Source organism: Glycine max, chromosome 6 (assembly GCF_000004515.6).
Source record: "Glycine max cultivar Williams 82 chromosome 6, Glycine_max_v4.0, whole genome shotgun sequence".
Lineage (NCBI taxonomy): Eukaryota > Viridiplantae > Streptophyta > Magnoliopsida > Fabales > Fabaceae > Glycine > Glycine max.
Genome location: NC_038242.2, coordinates 1683800 through 1708128, shown reverse-complemented (window position 1 = coordinate 1708128; position 24329 = coordinate 1683800). Strand labels below are relative to the sequence as shown.

Below are 24329 nucleotides of genomic sequence, written 5' to 3'. Positions count from 1 at the left end.
GATTTAAAATTTAACATTTTTAGAAAGCACATTTATGAACTTGTTTAAAAAATTTGAGCAATATATTTTATCAGAATTAAGCATATACTGACAAACATAATTTAAATCATCTATTTATTAAAATTATCATCATTGTTCACTCGCAGACATAATCATAAAATAAATTCTTGAGAATGATTTATAGAATAGGATGTAACATTCTCAATTTAAGATTTCTAAGAAATTAAGAATTTCTCTACCAAACATTTATCAGGGTCTTGCTAATGTTTTTGTAGCTACTGATGTGAACCAAAAAAATTCTAATGTTCTAAAAATCAGGGTAATTGAAATGGTGAAGGTATTGGTTTAATGGTTAAGGGTAAATATTATTGTTATAAATCATTTAGTTATATAAATTAAAATTATAAAATTAATATAAAATTGCTTGAAGATATTAGTATAATTTATAACTAGATCGTCGGCCTAATTACTGTCGACGATATTTCTTAGGACTTAAAATAAAATAGGATTTTATTTAAATTTAAAAATAATAGCAGTCTCATAACAATAATAATTAATACTGTTTAATTTAAGTTTTCAAATAGAAATTGTAATAATTTAAAATAAAACATGATTTATTTTAAAATTGAATTTAAAGGTTTTTTTAATTAATTTAAAATTGAAAAAAATAATAAAATCTTGAGAAATCATTCTCACTCTCATAATTTGTGTAAAGATCGTGTAACGAAAAAAGAAGAAAAGTATAAAACAAGTTAATTCAAAGTAGGAAAAATGAGGGTCTCAGTTTCCAACAAAAACATCAAATTTATATTTTGTCACCTTGCTTGACCAAATAATTACTTAGAGAAAAAAAATCGAATAATTTCTCATTGTGAAATGTTAAAGTGAAATATCATATTTTTAGTTATCAAATAATAAATATTTTTATCTACTGTTTTCAAGGTTTTGATTTTTGACATCAAGTTATTATTATTTAATGTTAATTTAAAATTTTACTTTTTTTTACAATTTAATATTAATTTATTTACTATACATATATGATCAGTTAGTCCCGAATCAATCTTGATTAAATAAACAAAATATAAATTAGTATGTTTGAGTAACCATATTAATGTTAAGAACATTGGTATTAAACGAAACTAATACACTGATTAAAATTGTACGCCGACTTCTGCCCTAACGTCAACGAATTTCTACATGACTACATATGTTCAACACGAGTCTTTTACCATGTTGTACTTGTATGGCATGTTAGTACTAAAAACTATTATTATCACTTATTATTGTGATATCCACGGTGGAAAAGATTAATGCATTTGCCTTCTTTGCGGGGTTTGTGATTTTCGAGAATGTTACCTCACATTATAAACAGTTGACTGACTCAGACCGTCAGACTTTAGAATTTTAATTTGATGTTGCCTCATTCGTAAAATTAAATTGTGTGCACTAGCTTGACGAGTAACTCATGATAGTGTGTAAATTATTATACATTATCGTATTTGTATTTAATTCTTATAAATAAAACAAAATTGTATTCAGTAATTCTGTTAGAAATTTATCTAAATAAACTGTTTATTCTCTTAAAGCCTAAAGTGGATGCATTTGCAACAAGTCCGTTCCTTCACGATGATGGTGCCATAATTAGAAACTATCTGCATTTTTAAAACATTCTACTTAGGGACGGATCTGGAAGTCTATTGAAGGGAGATTGAATTTCTTTTTTGTCACTTTATAATTATTTAAATATTGTTTGTTAAAGATTTTATTAATTTCTTGTTTCAAACTTTGAAAGGTTATGATTTTATGAACATAATAAAAATCAATTTTTTTTATTCTTAGAAATGAAATTCAAGTATAAGTGATTTATAACTCATCTACACTATTCAACTACTTGAGTTGGATTTCCTTATACACAATCACAATAAATAAAACTTACATTAATATGATCTCATAATCTAAAAAAAAACAAAATTATTCTATATACTAATAATTAAAAGTCATCAAATCCTATAACAATGATATGATATCTATATGAAACATATTTATTATATATATATTGAGAGGAAAGATAACTTATGTTCATGACAAAAATGAAAAAGTGTTATCATGAGAGTTTTGAATCCTTAACATTCCAAGTAAGAAAAAAAATATAGCAAGATATTAATTTTTGTTCTAAATTTTATGGTTGTTATAGTGTTTCATGGTTAATATTCTATACATTTATTTCTAAGTTATTGTAGGCAATTCATCGGGATCCAAAAATTCTAAGAGTGTCAGCCAGGTAATATGCAATTTTTAGAACTATTGTGCAAGATTATATCAAGTTACGCAATTATATTACATACTCAAAAAATAAATGAACCATCTGTTTTCTTTAGCCCCTACATACTCAATTGGCATGATGGTTACCTCTAGATTTTGCAAATGCTATTCCGTGTTATAAGGGTACTAGTTAAAACAGTAAAATAAATATAATGTATGTAACTCATTGAAAATATATGTTAAGTTTGTAGAGAGAATTTATGTTTTATTCCTTCAAAATATACTCCTGAGAAGGGGTAATAAATTTAAAGTGTGATTAAATAAAGATTAATCTCATAGAATCAAAATATACGAAAATATATATCTTAAGATATTACCTTGAAATCAAATATTCTAATTGATGATTAAAAAAATATAACTAATTTTTTGAATGAGAAACATAAAATTATTTTTTTTTTATTTTCAAATATGTTTTATATAATTTAATAAAAATTCTTTTAATTTTTTAACCAAAACATTTAACGCAATTGTTAGCAGAACACTTTAGATGCTAAACAACAGAATTGTCAACGAACGTGCACGTCTCTGTTCCGGTCACTTGGCCCACTCACTCACTAGATCACAAACAGTTGGACAGATGAAGAAATTAATATATTTTCAATTAGTAGGTGAGAGGGAAAATGAGGTCAAAGCACAAAATCGTGGATACAATGTTGTTACCTAAAGGTTATGAACAAATTAAAAAAATAAATTATTCAAAAATCAAACTATGGAAGGATGCATGCATTCAGGATATCATGTTACATTCAGGAGTCTGTTTTGAACACGGAACACCTATAAATATATACATATATATAAATTTTAAAATTAGTATTTTTCTCGTGATTCTTTTTCACTATAGTCTCTCATTATTTTGAAGTTATTGATACAACTGAGTTTTATATTTAATATTTTTTTTATAAATTACAAAATCTAATAATTGATTGGTTGTATCTTTTGATACTGTCTTACAGATCATGTTTATCAAATTTCATTTAATTTAGACATTCGACGATATAATAACAACTTGCTAGGATATACTATAAGTCGATAATAAAAAAGATCATAAATGGATTGTACGTGCAGTCAGAAGTTAGCTGAAGTCATTTCTTGCGTGCAATGAATGAGCCAATTAACTCAATTGCGTGACATATAGGTGTATTTCTCGCACTCGCAGATCTAAGTTATTTAAGATGAAGCTAAACTTAGAAGTAGCTAAAATTATCACTGCCATGGATTCTTTAATGGCTTCTCCTCTACCCCTTGGTATTCTTGTTCTACGTTGTTTCATGTTACTGTTAATGGTTTCTTGCAAAGCGAAGGGTTTGGTGGAACTTCCACCAAATGTTACGGTTCCAGCAGTGTTGGTGTTCGGAGATTCAATAATGGATACGGGGAACAACAACAACAACATGCAAACTCTTGCTAAGTGCAACTTCCCACCATATGGGAGAGATTTCGAAGGAGGCATCCCAACTGGTCGATTTGGTAATGGAAAGGTTCCATCAGACCTTGTAGGTATACACTATATTTTTTTTATCCCTATGCTCTTACGTGATATATAGTAGCATATGCTTGAGAAATATTTTTTGCACAACCATTTATATATAGTTCTTTGAAAAATACTACTGTTTCTGAGTTAATCTTTGACTTGTTAATTTATCATATTAATCTTGCCCTTAAGAGTTTAAAATTATACAGTTTAATTTCTCAGTTCATTTTAATATAAAAATGTGAAAATATTCGAATATTTTGATATCTAAAAGCAAAATAATTAAATATTTAAAATATCACTAACTCCACGATATTTACAAAACTGAACTTTAAAATTCGTACTTTAAGAAAAGTTAATATTCAAATCAAACATAATGCCATGATATTCCAATATTTAATGTTAATGTTAAATTAAAGCACTTAAATGCTTGTCCATTGATCATTAAATTGTAACATTATTATGACTTGACGTTAAGCAGATGACATGGCAATTAATATTTAATAATATTTAAGTAAAATTGCAGTTTTTGTTTTTTTTTTTTTATATTATTCAAAAATAATTTAATATTTTTTATCGATAAATATTAATAATTAATATATTATATTAATAGAGAGATTTGAACAAAATGACATTTTTATTACTCCAACTCTTGTCTTATTAAGTATTAGTTGTCACACGTACCATCTATTTAATGCAATATAGAAGGATTAAAAATGTAATTTAACTTAAATATTGTTAAATATTAATTAACATGTCATCTACATAATTTAGATTATGGTTAATTAATGTTAGTATAATTTTGGCGGTCAATAGACAAATATTTAATAGTTAGAACAAAATTATGAATTTTATAAAAATGAGATATTAAAATTATTGATTAAAAATTGGTGGATAAAATTGTAAATTATAAATTATAAATTATAGAATGACTAAAAATGTATTTTCACCGATATATTATGAATTTAATGTTTATGTATTAATTATATAAAATAATTTTATATTGTTATTTAACCATAAATTATTGTTTAAAGTGTAAAACTTTTTATACTTTTAGCGCATAATCCTTTTTTTGGGAGTGAAAAAAAAAACTTTTGAATCAACTAAGGTTTTCAAATTTTGAATTGATGTTAAATAGGAAAATAAATCCTTTACAATGACTCTACAACTGTATAAAATTTGAATCCTTTGCTGAATTTTATTAATATAATATGTTTTATGGAATCATTTTAAAATTTTTTTTCCCAGCAGAAACTATCCCTTCCGTTATTAATATAATATGTTTTTTTCATTTGATTTGATATTAACTTAAATAGAATCTTAGATTTTCCAATGTATTTCAAAATATCTCATAAGTTTGACTCTTTTTATTAACTGTATGATTAATTCTTGATCAACATTTAATTATATTTAAAATTCATAATTTTTTTTACAAAATTAATGTATATTGTCAATTATGTTATGCTTATTGGATAATTTAATATGTTTTTTAGGATCATCTCAAGATTTTTTTTTCCATGAGAGGTTGTTCCTTCCTGTTAAACAATCTTTATTTTCTCAAATAATCTTTTTCCGGTAAAATAAAATTATAGATATAAATGATTTGACACGTATATCTTTAATTAAAGTTTAAGAATTTGATTCTAACTCAAACATGCTATAGTACTAATTTACCTTATAATGAGTAAATAAGTGAATATGGCGAAATAAGATTAGTTAACTATCAAATACAAATATTATTGTATACCTTATAGTCTATATATATATATGTATATAAAAGAAAATTGTCCAGCCATTCCCATATGTCTAACGGTGGAACCGTTTGCATTTTATTTTTGTTTTTCTAATGTATTTTATTTTTGTTTTAACAATATTTAAATATATATTTTTTTTATTATTTTTTCTCTTCACTCTTTCTTTTACCAAAACAACCATGTATTGTACGAATTCCAATGCAAGTTATACATATAAAAAAGAAAAATTAGAAAATCAAAAGGATACATGCCTTTTAGCGAGACAAGTAACTGAGAAATCAGCCAATCAGATTCAGAATTGTGTTCCCTGCAAAAACTACAGAATGTCTGAACGTCCGACGCCCTGCGGTCTGGCTTTACTAGTACAGTACTGATATTTAATATTTTTATGGTAATTATATATAAATATCTCAAAATCGTAAGTAATTAGGGTGCCTTGGTTTCGAAGGAATAAAAAAATTAAATTTTATTTCATGAGATTCACATTTTTTATATTTTATTTTAATTTAAAAATTTTTCTTTATTTTTTTTTAAATCAGACACGTCCTTTATTTTTTTTAAAAGAATTAAAATCACAAACACCTAATTAATTAAGTGTGTTTAGATTGCAACGGTTACAAAAATCAGATTATTTTAAAATGTAATTATATGTTTCATCAATTATAATCATAATAAGTTTTATTTGAATAAATTTATTGAAAACTAATGTAAACATAATTATTTTCGTTAGGAAGAAGAAGAAAGAATTACATAATAAAAGAATTTTTTTCTTAATTATAATTATATTTTTTTATCTACAAGATTAAAATCTAAAATCTTAGACCGAGTTTAGGATTATAATATGAAAACAAATAAAAGAGAAAAAAATGTTAAATAACAATCGTAAATTGCAAATGTTGTATTTTATACAAATAACTTATATTTTTAGAGAAAAAAAATCAAAATTTAAGCTAATTTTTCCCAAAATTTTACCTTTTTTATAAACAACTTTTTCTCCTAAAAACAACTGAAATAGGATAAATTAATCCATCTCAAACATGTTCTTAATTAATAATTACTTGTATCTCTTTCCCTTCTTAATAATCAGGAACATATTGTAACACAATTTCTTATTATATGATCAGCTGAAGAATTGGGCATTAAGGAACTTCTGCCAGCATATTTGGATCCAAATCTTCAACCCAGCGATCTCGTCACTGGTGTCTGCTTTGCATCCGGTGGTTCAGGGTACGATCCTCTCACATCTAAACTAGCGGTAGGGTAACATTCAGTTTCATTGTTCTCTATCAGCTCCTAATTAATTTTGTTTAATAACACAAAAAATAGTTCATTTTTTTCTCTTAATTATTCTAATTAACTTGGTTAATATTTGAATACCAGTCAGCTATATCGTTGACCGGTCAAATAGACTTGTTCAAAGAATACATAAGAAAACTAAAAGGACTCGTTGGAGAGGACAAAACAAACTTCATCCTAGCCAATGGTATTGTTCTTGTTGTGGAAGGCAGCAACGACATTTCCAACACATACTTTTTGAGTCATGCTAGAGAAGTAGAATATGATATTCCTGCTTACACTGACTTAATGGTCAAGTCAGCTTCTAATTTCTTAAAGGTATGCATAAATAATAATTAGTTAGCATATGTTATTCAAGTTATGCACATATATCACTTATGAATATGTTATTTTGATTGATTAATTAGCTTACCATGTACATACATTAATTAATAATTATTGTGAATATAATTGAAAGGAAATATATCAACTAGGTGGTCGGAGGATAGGGGTATTCAGTGCTCCACCAATTGGGTGTGTGCCATTTCAGAGAACACTGGTTGGAGGAATAGTTAGAAAATGTGCAGAAAAGTACAACGACGCGGCCAAGTTATTCAACAGCAAACTCGCAAAGGAGTTGGCTTCCCTTAACCGGAACTTGCCTAATGCCAGGATGGTTTATCTGGATGTTTACAACCCCCTACTTGATATCATTGTACATTACCAAAATTATGGTAATCTAACACTTTTCACTTTTATTACACACTTACTATTCATTCATTATTAGTATTTCTTAAGAAATAATCAATGATCATCAAGTTACTGGCTAGAATAGTTCTAAGGTATCAGCCATAGAAGTAGAAAATGATTTGTGTAGAATTAGAACCCAAATGTCTTATTAATTTCACAGTAGACAATGATTCCATAGATAATAGATCAATGGTGACAATAAAATTTAAAATTGAAATGGCATACAAATATTTAAGGCTCTTACTATTAGGTCATTCTTAATAAGTAGCACCCAATTGTTTATGACTGAATTTACTGCCCCTGACAGTGCTCACAGGCAAAAATTCTAAAAAGCAATTAATAGAAAAAGCTTTGTCGGACGTCATGCCTTTATAATTGCAGGATTTAAAGTGGGAGACAGAGGATGCTGTGGTACGGGCAAAATAGAAGCCGCAGTGTTATGCAACCCTTTGCATCCCACGTGTCCGGATGTGGGAGACTACGTTTTTTGGGATAGTTTTCATCCTTCAGAAAATGTTTACAGAAGGCTCGTAGCTCCTATTCTTCGAAAATATTTGTCCCAGTTCATCTGAATTTCTTATTAAATTTTAGTTTTATAGTCAACTTCTAAATAATGTAGAGTTTGACACTCTCCTTGTAAGACCGAATAATTAATTATTGATTTTAATTTAAATATACTATTAAAATAGAATAAGTTTTACATTTATACAGCCAGTAAAATAGGTTACCATGTGATTAATTTGCTTCACGGGAGGATTCCAATAGAAAAGGTAAGAGAAAAGCTCATTTAGGCCCAAATATTGGCAGGTAATAGATCAAACACATTAAACGAGTTTATAATTGTTATTAACAAAAGGAACTTTTTAATGTTTGGCTAAGTGACATACACCACAAGGAAAATGTGACTTGAAACTATCAAAATTAAGGAAAAATTGTTGAAGGTCTAGGCCGTCAATTTGTCACTTGAAGGTTGGCAAAGCCGCGTGCGCCACAGGTACGGTTGGAATCATGAATGGATTTGTGAAGTGGGAACTTTAAATGGATAGGCTTTACGTGCTCATCATTTCAACATAGAAATCTTCAGTATACAATGGTCTAACCTTGAGAAAGCAAGTTGGCACTTGGCAGGGTGGTGTTGAGATTAATTTAGATACTCATATCATATTTTAGAGTGTGATTGGTTAAGTGATGAATAATAAGGGTGTGATTTGTCAAAGAGTTGAATCATCATATATTGAAAAAAAATATTATATTATTATTTAATTATAAATCTTTATATGTATGACCTTTAAACTAATTATAATAAAATTTAATAATTTTTTCTTTTAAGAATTAAAAATTAATAAATTTATCATATATAATAGGTTATAATTAAATAATAATGAAAAATTGTTTTACTTAATACATAACCAATTTTTTTCTTTGTCAAAATATGAATCAAGATAACGTTTTGTGGTTATAAACATTCATCTTTATGTCCACCAAAAAAAAACATTCATCTTTATTATTTGCCGATAAATCAATACACCAACTCAACTGCAAACTGAATGACATTGATTTTGATTTAAATAGAAGTGTACCCAAATTCATATTTATATGAATAGTAACTTTAATACGTACTTATATTTGATTTATTAGGTGCCTATATATACTCTCTCTCTTCTTTTTTTGCTAATGACCTATATTATATTTAGATGCTCCTTACTTTCCTTTTAGTTAATTAAAATTAAAAAATATATTTTAAAATTTTTAAATTCTAGTTATAAAATAAAACAAATATATTATGCAAGTATATCTGGATAGGATCAAGTGCTGTAATACTATCTACCCTCGTCATACTCATAAATTTTTATGGTGTGGGTGTTTTGGTAAGGTACGTACGTATAGTACCTAAATTTTTCCCAACACATATATAACATTTAAAATATAATTTATCTATAGCAAGTATATTACGTATATAAGTATGGAGATAAGGCACTGTAATAAGTCATACCCATAAATTTTTATGAAGTGTGTATGTGGATGTTGTTAATGTATAATACCTGTATTTTTATGAAGTGTGTATGTGAAATACTTAATATAAGGAAATTAACAGAATTTAATAAAGAATAAAATATTTTTTAAAATATTTTTTATTCAAAATCGATTGCTTAAATTTATACTATAGAATGTATGTTAACTATTCAGTAATGAGAGGAGGAAAAATATATAAAAAATAAATCAGTCCAATTTTAAAATAAAATAACTTTTATTTATGAATATAAAACACAATTTTTTAATTCTCAATATTGTCAATGTTATTTATTAAATCAAATTTCAAACCATTTAAGATAGAAAGTTTTAAATTCATATATTTCGTATTCAAATTTGATATTTTTTAAATTCTCATTTAATTAAGTTAAAGTCGTATTAAAAATTTTATATTTAGATTATATTTAAAAATATCGTATCGTTTACAAATGAAAATAATCAGAAATTCAGAAGTCCAATTTGGCAATTGGTAAGTGGCAACTACCTGAGAGATGCAGGTACGACGAGTGGCACCTCAACAGCCAGCACTATTCACCACTTTTATAATCTGTTATCCAATATCTAACAACTAATTAGTCGGCACCTCGCTATATTTAATTTGATTCAAATAAATGTGGCCGGAAAATACATGTGATTGTGAATAACAAGATCACACTTCCCTTTCCCACCGTATATGCCTAAGGTTACTCGTAACATTTTTGACGAATCACCTAGAAATAGAGATTTAAAGTTATAAATATGAAATTATATAATTGAAAAAAAACTAATTGGTATTACTTATAATAACAAGATATATATATATTTTGGTAGCATATCATTTAAAATATAAATATGTTTCACTTAAAATAATTATAAAATAAATAATCTTTTAAAAAGTTTCTCGTAAAACTTGTAAGTGAGAACAAAACTTTTACAAGTTTATCGTGGAATGTGTTAACTTAATCAATAACAATAAAGCATAAAAAAAAATAATAAAAATTAGAATTGCATCAAATAGATAATAAGAAAGAGTTGCATTATAAGAGTTTGACCGCTAGATTTTCAACACTAGAGATTTAACCTCTCATTGTCAATAGAGACTTTACACTTTAGGGATTGATGGGGATGAAAGAAAAAGAGGGATGAATAGAAAAGGAGAGGGGGAGAATGGTTCTAGAAAAAGGGTTTCCCCTTTTAAAGATACTCATGCTTTTGGTGTATTCAATAAAAAACTCTGAGTCTAGGTGTGTCTTTCTCTTTTGTTTTCTACTTCTTTTATAGGTTTAAGGTAGCTAAGCACGCCTTTCTAGGCTTAGCGGGTATGACGGTGATCACGCGCTTAGCACGACGATGTGCGAGTATGGCAGCAATCATACGCTTAGTGCGGGATTTGCGCTAAGTGTGTCTTTGGGGTTCTTCATAGGTCTTCTTCACGCTAAGCTTGGACTGGCCACTGAGCGAGGTGTCGCGTTAGACCTGTCTTGCATGCTAAGCGAGATGTTTTAGTTTTCAAGTTCTTCTTTAATACTTTTTTTTCTCGTTTTTACATCAATTTTTTTTAAAGTATTTGTAGTTTTCCTTCTTTTGAATCCTGGTCAAGAATTAAAATGATATTAAAATATTCATTATTCTTTTAAAAACAACAATAAAATAGAATAATTCTAATCATTTTTAATCAAATTTAACTATCAATTAAATCCAAATTTTATAGTTATCAAAATGCCATAGTATGAGAGTTATTAAGAAGTCAACATCTAAGAATATTACACTATTCATTAATAAAATTAGAATATTTAATCAAAATTACAAATTCTTTAATGTTATATTTCAATGTAAATTTTAGAGAGACATAAAATCCTATCCTGTTTTGCGAAAAGAAAAAAACACGACAATTTATTTCTTATGGTACCTTGAATAATGAAATGGGTCTTTCCATGAAAACAACTATATATTTATTTTTGAGAATTTATACAAGTTTGATTCTAGTTTTATGCGAGAGTTACACTCATCATCTTTCTTCTTCGGAAATGAGATTTGAGCTTGAAATATTTACTTATTCAAAATGTCTAAGGAATTTTAAAAATTTTACATTTGTTGTCAATATATTTTGTTTATTTATTACTCTTAATCCATTCAAACAGGACTTATTTCAGTTTCCAACAACACATTACCTTTGTTTTAGACTTTGATGCTCTGGTACCGGTGTTTGAACGTTTCTACCCTAATCTTACGGATATTCTAAAAAAAATTATAATGGATAAAGTAAACACTTGATTAATAAGATGAAGTCCGGCATTAAGAATTTATCCACTATGTTTAATGTTATTAGGTGCAAGTATAGATATTATAGTACATACTTTGCCCCACGTGCATATATATGCATACATATGAGCTTACAAATATAGATATGAAGATATCAAATGAGAATAGCTTTCATTCTAAGAAGTCAGAACTTTAAATTTGGATCATACATCCATATATGGATTATCAAAATTAAAAGTTAATTATTTCGTGGTTATATAATCACTTAATATAATGTCCATATCCACACACACATTACATTTTGGAATGATCATATTAAATGACTATGTTTCTAGATTAGTGTTATTAATTATCGTTGGATGAGTGTAAATTTTCAATTCAATCTTATAAATTTTTATACTTAATAAATTGTATTGATTTTACAATCAAATAAAGTATGAATAACGAAAATATATTAATTTTCATATATAGGTATGCAACAAATACAAAGATAAAGATTGAAGGTGTTACCTCCATAAATAATATCAGATATGGATATTTACAAATAAGAGGATGGACACTATAATATCTTATAACTTAACATTCCTATGCCTAATTGACTGAACCAATTATATCTCTATAGTAGAGAAGGGAATCATGTAGGGATAGCAATGGGCGAGTAATTGTCTCCTCACTCCTATATGTATTTACATGGGTACTCGTCAAGTGGGTATCCACAATATATATGTGGATATTTCTTAAAATATAATTTTAAAAGAAAAGTAAAAACAAAATAAAACTAAAAACAATTAATTTTAAAATATATGAATTTATGCTAAAAAAAATAAATTATTTTACTTATATTAAATAATTTCAAAGTGTAGTTACCCTCAAATACAAATATCTTATGGAGGTGTTCATAACATGTCTCATCCCATCAATCTGACCTAACCCAAAGAACTTTTGATGTGTTTAAATATAAGAAATTAGATTCAATCTATTTTGAGAACAATCAAAGTAACTTACTCTAATATAACATTATTTTAAAATATATATTTCTTTAAACAAAAATACATTAATAGTCTAACCGTTTGTCTTAATAAATAATATTTTACCTAACAATATTATATTTAAAGTTTAATGGTAATACAATGATAATGTAAAATAATTTTAGGTTAATAACAAATTTTTTAGTATAACTTTTAAGGTAATTTTATTAAAATCAATAAACTTATTATATATGATAATTATTAAATAGATAATAATTTAAATTTATTTTAGATTTTATATTGTTAGTATATAATTTTTTTCCTATTTGTATATATTTTTAGTTCTTCAATTTAACTATATACAATGTTATAATTAATATATTATATTAACAGTCGGATTCACGTGGCCTATATATCCTATGATTAATCGGTTGGATTTGGATTCACATAATTGACACTATAAAAGTTTTTGGTTAAATATGAATATGGGTAAATCCATCCTAACTCATTTTGTGAATACTCATATATGATATAATTGACTACTTTTTCTTGTCTCATTAATCAAAGTATATATCTATTTAAATATCAATTTTCAACTCATAACAAGTTTTACCCGCGAATATTCGCGAGTACATTTTATTTTTTTATTTCTAAAACTCTGAAAGCATGCCATTCAGCCTGCACATTTTGTGTTCGATTTTGAACTTTTAAATCTAAAATTGATGAACTTCAACTCATTATGAACCGACATATATATCAAAAGATCGAGGTAGCCCACCCGCTTGCATGATGTACGAAACTACGAATCACTCTTGCACATTTCTTCACGAGAACAAGATGCACCTACCTAACTTTAAAAAAATAATAATTCTAGGATCTTTTTAAAAAAATAATATTTAGGGGTCATTTGGTGTATGAATTAACTTCGGAGTTCAACTTTTGGATGGAAATATCCAAAAATCCCGATTATAATTATTATTTTATTTGGTGCGTATATGATTGGAAATTTAATTATTAGTCTAATTTAATGAAACTAAAAAAACACCATCTTATGTTTTATTTAATTCTTAATTTAATTTTTTTGACATAAAATCTTAATTTTAAACATTAAGAGTAAAAAAAATAATTTTTTATATTTATTGTTCATTACGGCTATCTTATGCATATAGTGTATATGCTAGAAAAGCATATTGTTGCTGACATAGTCTCACACAATCATTAATGATATTGTTGTTGCGTGCAAGACGTCAGATCAGGATACCTAAATTTGTATGGTAGGGAGGGAGGCAACTGCTCCAAGCGCCACGTACCATACATTCCAATTATTGGTTATTGCCACGGGATGTCTTTTTAGTTTTTAGTCCGGATTGTGCCACTACCCACCAAATTATTAATCATATGTTTGTTACAGAGAAAACAAATGTGAAAAGAAAGGAAACCTTAAACCATTTTTAAAAGAAATAAAATGCACATAAAATGATATAAAAATCTCTAACCAAAATTAAGTGTTGAATATAAGATTACGATGTCTTTTTAGATCAAGAAGGATTCTTGACTTTTTTCCTCTCCATCTTTTCAATTTTTTTTTTAAATACATTTTTGAAGTGAGACTCACCTTCTATTTTAAGGTGAAATTAAATAAGGCCAGAGACCAAGTTATTTCTTTTCTATCCTTCCTTTGATTTTTTCTTATCTAAATTATAATTTTAGTTTCTTTTAATTTCTTAATTCTGGTCATCCTACTTTTTTCTTATTATTTTACTCTATTTTAAAAAAATTCATAATTTTGATTTTATATTCAATTTTACATACTTTTTTATATTTAATTGATTAAATTATTTTTTTATGGTGTCTTGATATGGTATATCTAAGTTTTCAATTGGACTAAATTTGAGAATTAGACAAAAGATATTTTTTTTAACAATTTAGTGTTCTTTCTTTCATGATTTTACCTAACCAAAAATTTAGTAGGAGTTGTCAAAGGAATATGAAAGTAGTAGAAGAACTTAAAAAAAGTAGTAGAAGATAATAAAAAAGGGATAAATGTTATAGACCACATTATAAAAAAAAGTTGTGGTAAGAATAAGATATAAAAGAAATAAATACATACTAATGTTTTTAATTAGTTTTTAAGGCGTTTAAATATAATTGAAATTATTAGGCTAACAAATGATAAAAAATTTATCATGTTGGTGTAAGGTATTTTTTGATTTTATTTGTTTTATTATCAATAAATATTAGTTGTTAATTACTAATTTTTTATTAGTGAGAATGTTTTAATTCATGATCTCTCCTCTTCTCCGTTTATCATAATAAGTCAATCTTATAAATTTTATTTATTGACTCTACTAATAATCAATCTTTAATTGATCATCTATAATAAAAGATTGTTTAGACATTTTATTTTGATTCATATATAAGATTTGAACCAAATACCATTTTTCAGTCAACATGACTTGTTGACTACTTGAGTATAGTTTTACTCAAACCAATATAATAATGTCAAAAATAAATGATGAAAATGATTAAATTATTGATAAAATAACTTAAATATTTAATTAATTTTTAGATTTTATTTTCAAAATTGAATGAAATTATAATATTTAAAGAGTAGTGTTGATAACACACTCTTTTAGCACACATTATACTATTGACTAAAATTTATTAAAAATTATAAAATAAAAAAGACTCATTCAATGAAAAGTTAAATCCACTAAAATTTATTATTTTTAATAAATCCACTAAAATTTATTATTTTTAATAAATTTTAATCAATAAAAATATGTTAAAAAAGTGTGTGATGAAATTAACGTGTTACAAAGATGTTTTTTATCAACAATAAAACATTATATATATCAAGAAGACATCAGAAATACCAAAAGCTGGTACATCAGTGAGACTTGAAGTTTCTCGTGTTAATTAATTAGAGAGCATTAGAATGAATTGTTTACTTTAATATTTATGGCATGTCTCTCATATATTTCTTATAAACGTGTTGTTAGTATTTTTTATAAATTTTTGTGTATCATTTTTTTAATTGTTTGGAGTTCTTGGCCTCTTAAATAAATTTTACTACATCAATAAATTAATTCTTGACAGAGAAATGTATCATTGATTTTTTTATTTATTTATAAAAAAAAATTTAAATCAATGCCATTGCATTATTATAAATTAAGCAAAATATTTGATAATTTTAAATTGTTAACATATAGAAAAAATAAAAGTTTTATCATAATATTATTAAGTGTGTGAATCAAATGATATAAGATTATTTTAATTTAATCAATAATTTTAAGTTGAAATTTTGACTATATAATCGTATTAATTATTAAATGTTTGGAAATTTTTTTTTTGACATCGTGGTAGTTATTCAACTTAAAGACCAAATTGCCCCTCTTTGTAAATACTAAATACCAAAAAAGTGGCATTACCTTTCTTGTTGGTTGGTTGAACTTGAACCCCTTTTCATGCATGGTACCTTACCTTTGACTCTCACGTGATGGCTTTGCCACGAAGAATCGGTCCAAACAATTGCTGGCGTCAGGTATGTCACCCAAAGCATTTTTCAATCATTATTATCATCCACATCGTGTGATACTTGTGATTAGGAATGAAAATGAGCTAAAGAATTTGTTAAGGACCTTTACTTCAATCTATTTAAGATTTGACTCAATTTGATTTATTAAGTTTGATAAATAAGTCTCTTTAAGTAATAATAATAATATTAATAATAATAATTATTATTATCATTAAATAAAAAACTTTTAAATTTTTTTTAACAGATACATAACTATGTCAAATTTAATTATTGTTATAATTCTAATGCTGTTAAAATGTTAAACATCATTTTTGTGGTACAAGTTTACACTTTAATTTATTGGTTTAAGGATGTAAATCTTGAATTATATTTTGTTTGCTAGCTTTATAGCAAGTGACGTATTAATGATAATTATTTATACCATTTCATTTTTATACATTATGAATAACATGATGAAGTGACATAAAATGCTTAGAGAGTTCACTTGTATGTGATAAATTTTCAAACGAAAAAAAGAATAAAAAACTTCAATTATTAAAAAAATATTAAATTTGATAGACTTATTAATAAATACGTGTGCCGAAATATAATTTTCATTTGTTTGTATGGATTTACCCTGCCACTCCATGAAGTAATTAACCAGCTGAATCTGAGAGAGAGAGAAAAGTGAAAGCAGCAAATTAAATGCAGTAGTCAACATATTTTCTCCTCCTTTACCTATACTTATAAAAAATGTGGATGGAATTGGCTGTACGTTAACCATGCATGTCATGACTTGTTCGCATATTGGGTCATGGATAAGAGAATACCTACTCAACCTTACCGATGCGATAAGAAATTAAACCTGAACTCTGCATCTTACCAAAGAAAAAGGAAGAGAGACATCCAAGGATCCGTGTTAAGTTAAGTAATGTAGGTGTAAAGGAAGGATCCAATGTCTACTCTAATGATTTGCTTATTGCAACACCGTTGTTGGTCCCAGGTTCCAGACAAGACAGTCCCTTCCTCAACCAACCGAAAGGAAGGATCAAATTTTCCCAATTCAGCACTCAGCAGTCAGCACCAACTTATAACATGGCGTGCCCAACTAATTTTACCATTAAAAAATATCTCATAGTACAATTAATGGTTTGCTTAACGCTGAAATTAAGTAGTAGTAATTTTTATATACAAGTAATTAAGTGCGAAATCAAAGTTACAATCACATACTTAAATAATTTGAAATAACAAATTATTGTGGTTGGTGTCAATTCGCATCTACTAACTCGATCTTTTTTGTATTAAAAAGTTGAGAAGTTAATGCATGATCGATCAACCGCTGGATCCAATCAGTCTTGCTTGTGCAATAAATGAGTAAAAGGACGTGATATGTGTATAAAAGATAGACGCTACGCACTGAATATATTATTCTTATTCATTAAAGGGAGTTAACTTGTGAAGAGGCTATTAGTGGAAGTTCTTAGAAAACAGCAGCACTATGGCTCTGTTTATCAAGTTCTTTAATTCTTCTTTGACAAGCTTAATGCTCCGTTTCATATTATTGTTAGTTCTATCGTTCAGAACGAAGGCTGTGGTGAAACTACCACCAAATATAACATTTCCCGCAGTGATAGCTTTTGGAGATTCGATCGTTGACCCGGGCAACAACAACATGGTTAAAACACTTGTCAAGTGCGATTTCCCTCCTTACGGTAAAGATTTTGAGGGAGGGATTCCAACCGGTCGATTTTGCAACGGGAAAATCCCATCAGATTTGCTAGGTACTGTGCCTTCCCTTTTGTGTTGAATTTACTTTTCTGAAATGCTTTTTAACTAAGTTAATGCTTCCTCACATGAAAACCCTTAGTTGGGAAAATATATTTTATCATCCAGAAAAGCAAAAACACCTTCAAAAATCATTTGTTAACCGGCCATCTACACAGCATTCTCATCATAGCATATTACAAGACTAAGCATTTTTTGTGTTTTTCAAGAAGTTTACGTCCTTTTCAAACTCTCAAAATGGAGTATTATATTAGGAGAACTCTACTTACTTGAGACAGAAAAATTATGTTCTTAAGATCACTATAAAAAATATTGAGCTTATATTCTTTATATGAAGTTTTTTTCATGGTAATATGAAAATAGGTTGTTGTGTATGCTTGAATTGGGAGTGTATATGTATGGGATTTTAGTGTATATTTTTTTTATATTTTTTAATTTAATTTAAATGAGAAAGGATTAATTTAAAGTATCTCTTTAATTTTATATTATGAGAATTTTTAACTTGTGGCAATTTGGTAGTTCTAACTTTTCATATTATAATAAAAAAAACTAAATGTGTTTTATGTAAAATTTAGGTAAATGATTTTAACAACTAGTGCTTCCTTACTTATTTTGTAGAAGAACTATTTATCTCGTAAAGTCAAAAATATTATTTATAATTTAATTAATTTTTATGAAATTACCATTTTCCTCTATTTATTTTATTTCGTTGTATTATGAAGTAACAAAATATTTTTAAAATTTATAAATAATTTACATGATTAACTTTTTTTTTTAGCGGACATGATTAACTTAAGGTAATAATTTATCAAATGTTGTGCAATTAAATTTCTACCTTTATGCATAAACTAACTTTCATATCTATTATAATTTTTGAAAACTATATTTAAATAAAAGGTTTTCTAAAAAAATCATGATTTAATAAACTTTGAGAGTAACTCATGCTTTTTATTCATTTATTTCATTTCCAATTTAATTAGTCGCAACACCATGGTCCCCTAGCCTTGAAAACTTCGTTTAAAAAGTTTATTTCGACAGTTAAAAAAAATCTTCATGCAATTATGCAAATTATTTTTTATGGATTGATGTATTTTGAGTATTTATAATAACTACACTTTTAATTGGTTGTCTGAAATTTTATGAAATAAGAGATCTTTCTAATAATTTTTTTTATTATCGAGGATTGAGTTGGAACATCACGAACTTGATGTTGCAACTTGCAAAGCATATTTAGAACTGAATAATTTAAATACTATTGCAGACTTGAATATCTAAAGGTTGATAAAATATCTATAACCCATTAACTTTTAGGTCCCGAAAGAAAACAAGTTGGACTACTTATGTGAGGAGATGATAATTGGTCATGGTAATACGTGAAAACAAATATTCATGGGATGGTATAGGTAAGGTAGACTGGTAGTAGTTATGTCAAGCATAAAAATTATCCTTTTAAACAATATTTTTAAGACCAAAAGCTGTTCCAACCTAAATGAAAACGATGGCTTAGCTTGATCGCAAAGTATACATTGATCCTAGCTAAATAGAAATTGAAGTTCGCATGTCTCTTGTGAAACGTTGAGACTTGAGCATTGCTAATAGCATGATACCCGAGTGTTAGGGAACACATTATAAAATAAAGTTTGGCAGGGTAGACATCTTAAAAGACGTAAAAAAAAATAAAAATTCTAAGGACATTAGTTAGCTAGTGAATAAAAAAGAAAAACAAACTATAAAATTCATTTGATTTTGTCTGGTCATATTTTACATCATTAATTATATAAGAAAACATTACCATACACTGTGGTCATGGAAACCATAATCAAAATAGAGTTCGTGTTGGTCAACATTCTTTCAGTAGCATCCAAAATAATTTTGTTCCTCGTTGCAATTAATTACTTCTTTGACTTTCAGCTGAAGAACTGGGTATTAAGGAGCTTTTACCTGCTTATTTGGATCCAAATCTCAAACCAAGTGACCTTGTTACGGGAGTCTGCTTTGCTTCTGGTGCTTCCGGATACGATCCTTTAACGCCAAAAATAGCGGTATTTTAGCCCTAATTCTCACTTCTAAGATAGGCACACATGCACACTCATCCTTTTAATTAATTATCATGGTAGTTCATTTTTCTAATTAACTTGATAACTTGATCCTTTAAAAAAAAAACTTGATAATTGTTTGATTATAATCAGTCGGTGATATCAATGTCGGAACAACTAGACATGTTCAAAGAATACATAGGGAAGCTTAAACACATTGTTGGAGAGGACAGAACAAATTTCATCCTAGCCAACAGTTTTTTCCTTGTGGTAGCTGGAAGTGACGACATTGCCAACACCTATTTTATCGCTCGCGTTCGACAATTACAATATGATATTCCAGCTTATACTGACCTTATGCTCCACTCTGCTTCTAATTTCGTTAAGGTACGTACGTACACTTAATTTTATTTAATATTTTTATTTTTTCCAACAAGTATTTAACTCAGCCAAATTTTCAAGTAACTCTATCCTAAAAATTATGACAAATAACTAACACCTCTTGAGGTTTGACATAATTACATACGATGAAACTTCTCTCTTTTTATCTATATATAAATTTGTCTCAGTCTATGTAATAACATATGGTATCGCACGATGGATCTTTGTGGATAATACCTCACCACATAATTGATTTTTTTTTTATATTTATAAAATGTGAAGGAATTATATGGACTTGGAGCACGCAGAATCGGAGTACTGAGTGCACCACCGATTGGATGCGTTCCATCACAGAGAACTCTAGCTGGAGGTTTACAAAGAGAGTGCGCAGAAGAATACAATTACGCAGCCAAGTTGTTTAACTCCAAATTATCAAGGGAACTGGATTCTCTTAAGCATAACTTGCCCAATAGTAGGATCGTTTACATTGACGTTTACAACCCTCTAATGGATATCATTGTGAACTACCAACGTTATGGTAAATTAAATGAATTCCATCCCAATTATTAATTAGCTAGCTAGCTAATAATATACAATTATCTAATCATTTGTTTATTTATTTTTCAAATAAATTTGTTACATATATTGTTTTGAAATGTTATATAATTGAGTTCCTTGGTGAATTATTAATATTGCAGGGTATAAAGTTGTGGATAGAGGATGCTGTGGCACAGGGAAATTGGAGGTGGCAGTGTTATGCAACCCTTTGGGTGCCACTTGTCCCGATGCTTCGCAATATGTTTTTTGGGACAGTTATCATCCCACCGAAGGAGTATACAGACAGCTCATAGTCCAAGTCCTTCAAAAATATTTGACTCGATTCTACTGAGTTTCATCATGGCATGGCGTTAATAAATTAATTACAACACATATCATATCGAAGAAGATGAATATGCATGTTAGTGAGTGTGTATATATAACGTAACGGGTCTACTTTCCGTAGATTCGTATTTTTTCTTCTTCCTTATTTCTATTTGTTTTAAATTTAAAAATATGAGTACTGCAAATGATTGATCATATTATATTCATTTTATTTTTAATTCAAATTTGTATTTCTTTTATTTAATTAGACACATTATATATTAGTTTCCTTGCTGTTTTTTTAAAGGATTTGTTTCCTTGTTTTAGACACTCGATATTCGGAAATTATATTAAACTCTAATGTTAATTCGAGTAAAGCAAATAGACTTATTTAAAAAAGTGAAAAGTCTTTCTAACGTTTTTTTCTTCTTCTTCTCATTAACAAGTTTTTAATAAATTATAAAAAAACAAGTTTTTAATAAAAATGTTATTTCAGAAGAATTATTTTTTTTATCACTTATATCAATATGAACACCTAATTTTGTCCAAAAAAATAAAAATAAATAAATACTGTAAATTAATAAGATAAATTCTTTCTACTGTAAAAAAACAATTCTTTCTTTCTCTTTTTATAAAGATTAGAAAATATGACTAATTCACGTTAATTTAAGTCGTAAGTAATTAAGTAGAAAGAGTAAGATAATGAATTATAGCCATTTTAAAGATAATTTTGAAAAAATAATATACATTTTTAGTAGGATTAATTATGGTCTTAGTTTTTAAAATTTAAAATAAAATCATTTTTGTCCTCAAATTAAAAAATATATATTTTAGTCCCTATAATTTTAAAAAATTCACTAGACAAGTCATCATTTTTGTTAGCATCGTTTATCTCGTGGGACTAAAAATGAGCTGGTTTTCATTGAATTTTAAAAATAAAAACATAATTAAGCTAAAAATTTAAGAGTACTATTATCTGAATCAACCAACTATTCTAAAATATAAATTAGTTAAAAGAGTCTAATATATAAAAACATAAGAAAGGTAATATATACATTCTTGTCCGAGGTACGTAACTTATTTCTACTTCTATGTGCATTTAGTAAACTGCTATATATACACGAATCTTCTGTGATCAGGACTTGAAACGCTTCCCTTAGATGATGGATATGTTAATGGGTTGTCACTCTATTTTTGGCAATCTGCAACCGCTGCAGTGTAGCAGAAGCAAATTAGGCAAAAATCCTTTAATTGACTCAAACTACAACAGCCTCGCTTTTAGAAAATAAGAGGTGGCTTGGTTTCACAAAATATTTCTTATTTTTATTTTTTGAAAATAGTTTTCATTTTTACATTTTCAAGATTTTGAAACCATGTTTGTTTTATTAAAATCTTATTTTCTATTTTTTGAAAATGAATAATACATTGAAAATGTGTTTGGTTTAATTAATTTTCATAATGAAATTCATAAAATATTTTGTGCATTTAATTTAAAATAATAATATATGTTCAAAAATTAATGAAACTAATATATGCTAATTATTATTTTAAAAAACAATATACTTATTCCAATTATCAACTATATCCCATAACAAGACAATTATTTATCTGTAGAATTCCAATGATCAAATACTGTAAAAAATAAAATAAAAAACTTTACAAATTATATTATTAAATTAAATAATATAATACGATGAAATAGGAGCATAGACACTCCATAATCTTGGATGCTTAATTGGTTGATGAAATGGCGGGGAATATGAGGACAAAAGTTAATGCTGGAATTTGGCTTTTCGCAATTCCTTGGATGTGGTAAATTGGGGTAGATTCGTGAATGAATGACCATGATCTCCCACTGAAATGGTTCAGTAACACCCTTCTGTAGAGGAGAGATTGAAAGGATGATCTTCTGAACTTGGAGCTAATTAATGAGAACGGGATGAGTGATGAACCTAACCACATCAACCTTCACGATACCAAATGGCTGTGAAGAAATGAAAAATGAAGACATTTGTTATAATTGCCATCTATGTTATTGTGTTTTCCCATTTGATTTTCTTTCTCTGTGAAAATGCGGAAAACGACATTATTTCATTTTTAGTGTTAGGCATCTTTTCAAAAAATATTTTTCAAAATAAATGTTTTCTAAAATCAAAACAAACTCATTTTTAAAATTATTTTCTATTTTCTTTGAAAATAAAAACAAAAAATAATCAAATCAAACGTGACCTAATAAACAAGCAAGGGAAAGTGAAGTACTATGAAGAAAAAGAAGGCAAAACGTTTGTGGATATTTCTTTAAATAACGAAAAAGGTTAGCCAACTTTTAGTGTGTTTTTACTTTTTACTTTAGATTATTTTGAAAATTAATTTACATACTTTTATCACTTTTAGAAGATATTTAATTTGTTTTTTTAAATTAAACATGTTATTAATGTGGAGATATAAAATTGACAAAGAAAGAAAAAAGAAGTTGTGAATCATTTTATTAGTTACAAGATTCAAAAAATTTAAAATTAAACTGAAGCACTTAACATTTTCTAAAATAATATTTTTTATTATTTTTAATTCGATCTTCCTCCCAATGATTCGTACCTGTATATATGTATGACATAAGATTTTTTATTTATTTACAACCGCACTGATTTTTTTTAATATAAATCGCACTGAAATTAAAACTATAACTTTATATTACAAAAATGTATATTATTCAAATTACTGTTAAAAAAAGAGTTTAATAACAGTAAAATTATTTGAATTATTTTAAAAGCGAATAAATTTATATTACATAATCAAATGTGATTCGGTGAACGCATAATTTTTTTATTTATTATAAATCATGTTTTTCTATAAAAAAAATATTATTCAAATTTATGGCTACTGAACTGACCCTAGTAAGAGTTTAATGTACAATGTATGTACACCTACCTATTCCAA

General features: G+C 26.8%; 2 protein-coding genes across 2 annotated transcripts; both read left to right on the top strand.

Annotated features, from left to right (window-relative positions):
• Positions 1-3415: 3415 nt before the first annotated feature.
• On the top strand, positions 3416-8245 carry LOC100793604 (GDSL esterase/lipase EXL3). Its single transcript, XM_041016253.1, has 5 exons — positions 3416-3819; positions 6672-6802; positions 6928-7161; positions 7301-7556; positions 7954-8245. The coding sequence occupies exons 1-5, from the start codon at positions 3495-3497 to the stop codon at positions 8142-8144; spliced, it is 1137 nt and encodes a 378-aa protein (XP_040872187.1). The 5' UTR covers positions 3416-3494; the 3' UTR covers positions 8145-8245.
• A 9504-nt stretch (positions 8246-17749) lies between these two features.
• LOC100793078 (GDSL esterase/lipase EXL3) lies at positions 17750-21698 on the top strand. The gene is made up of 5 exons (XM_026128807.2): positions 17750-18110; positions 20026-20156; positions 20304-20537; positions 20814-21069; positions 21230-21698. The coding sequence occupies exons 1-5, from the start codon at positions 17828-17830 to the stop codon at positions 21418-21420; spliced, it is 1095 nt and encodes a 364-aa protein (XP_025984592.1). The 5' UTR covers positions 17750-17827; the 3' UTR covers positions 21421-21698.
• Positions 21699-24329: the final 2631 nt, after the last annotated feature.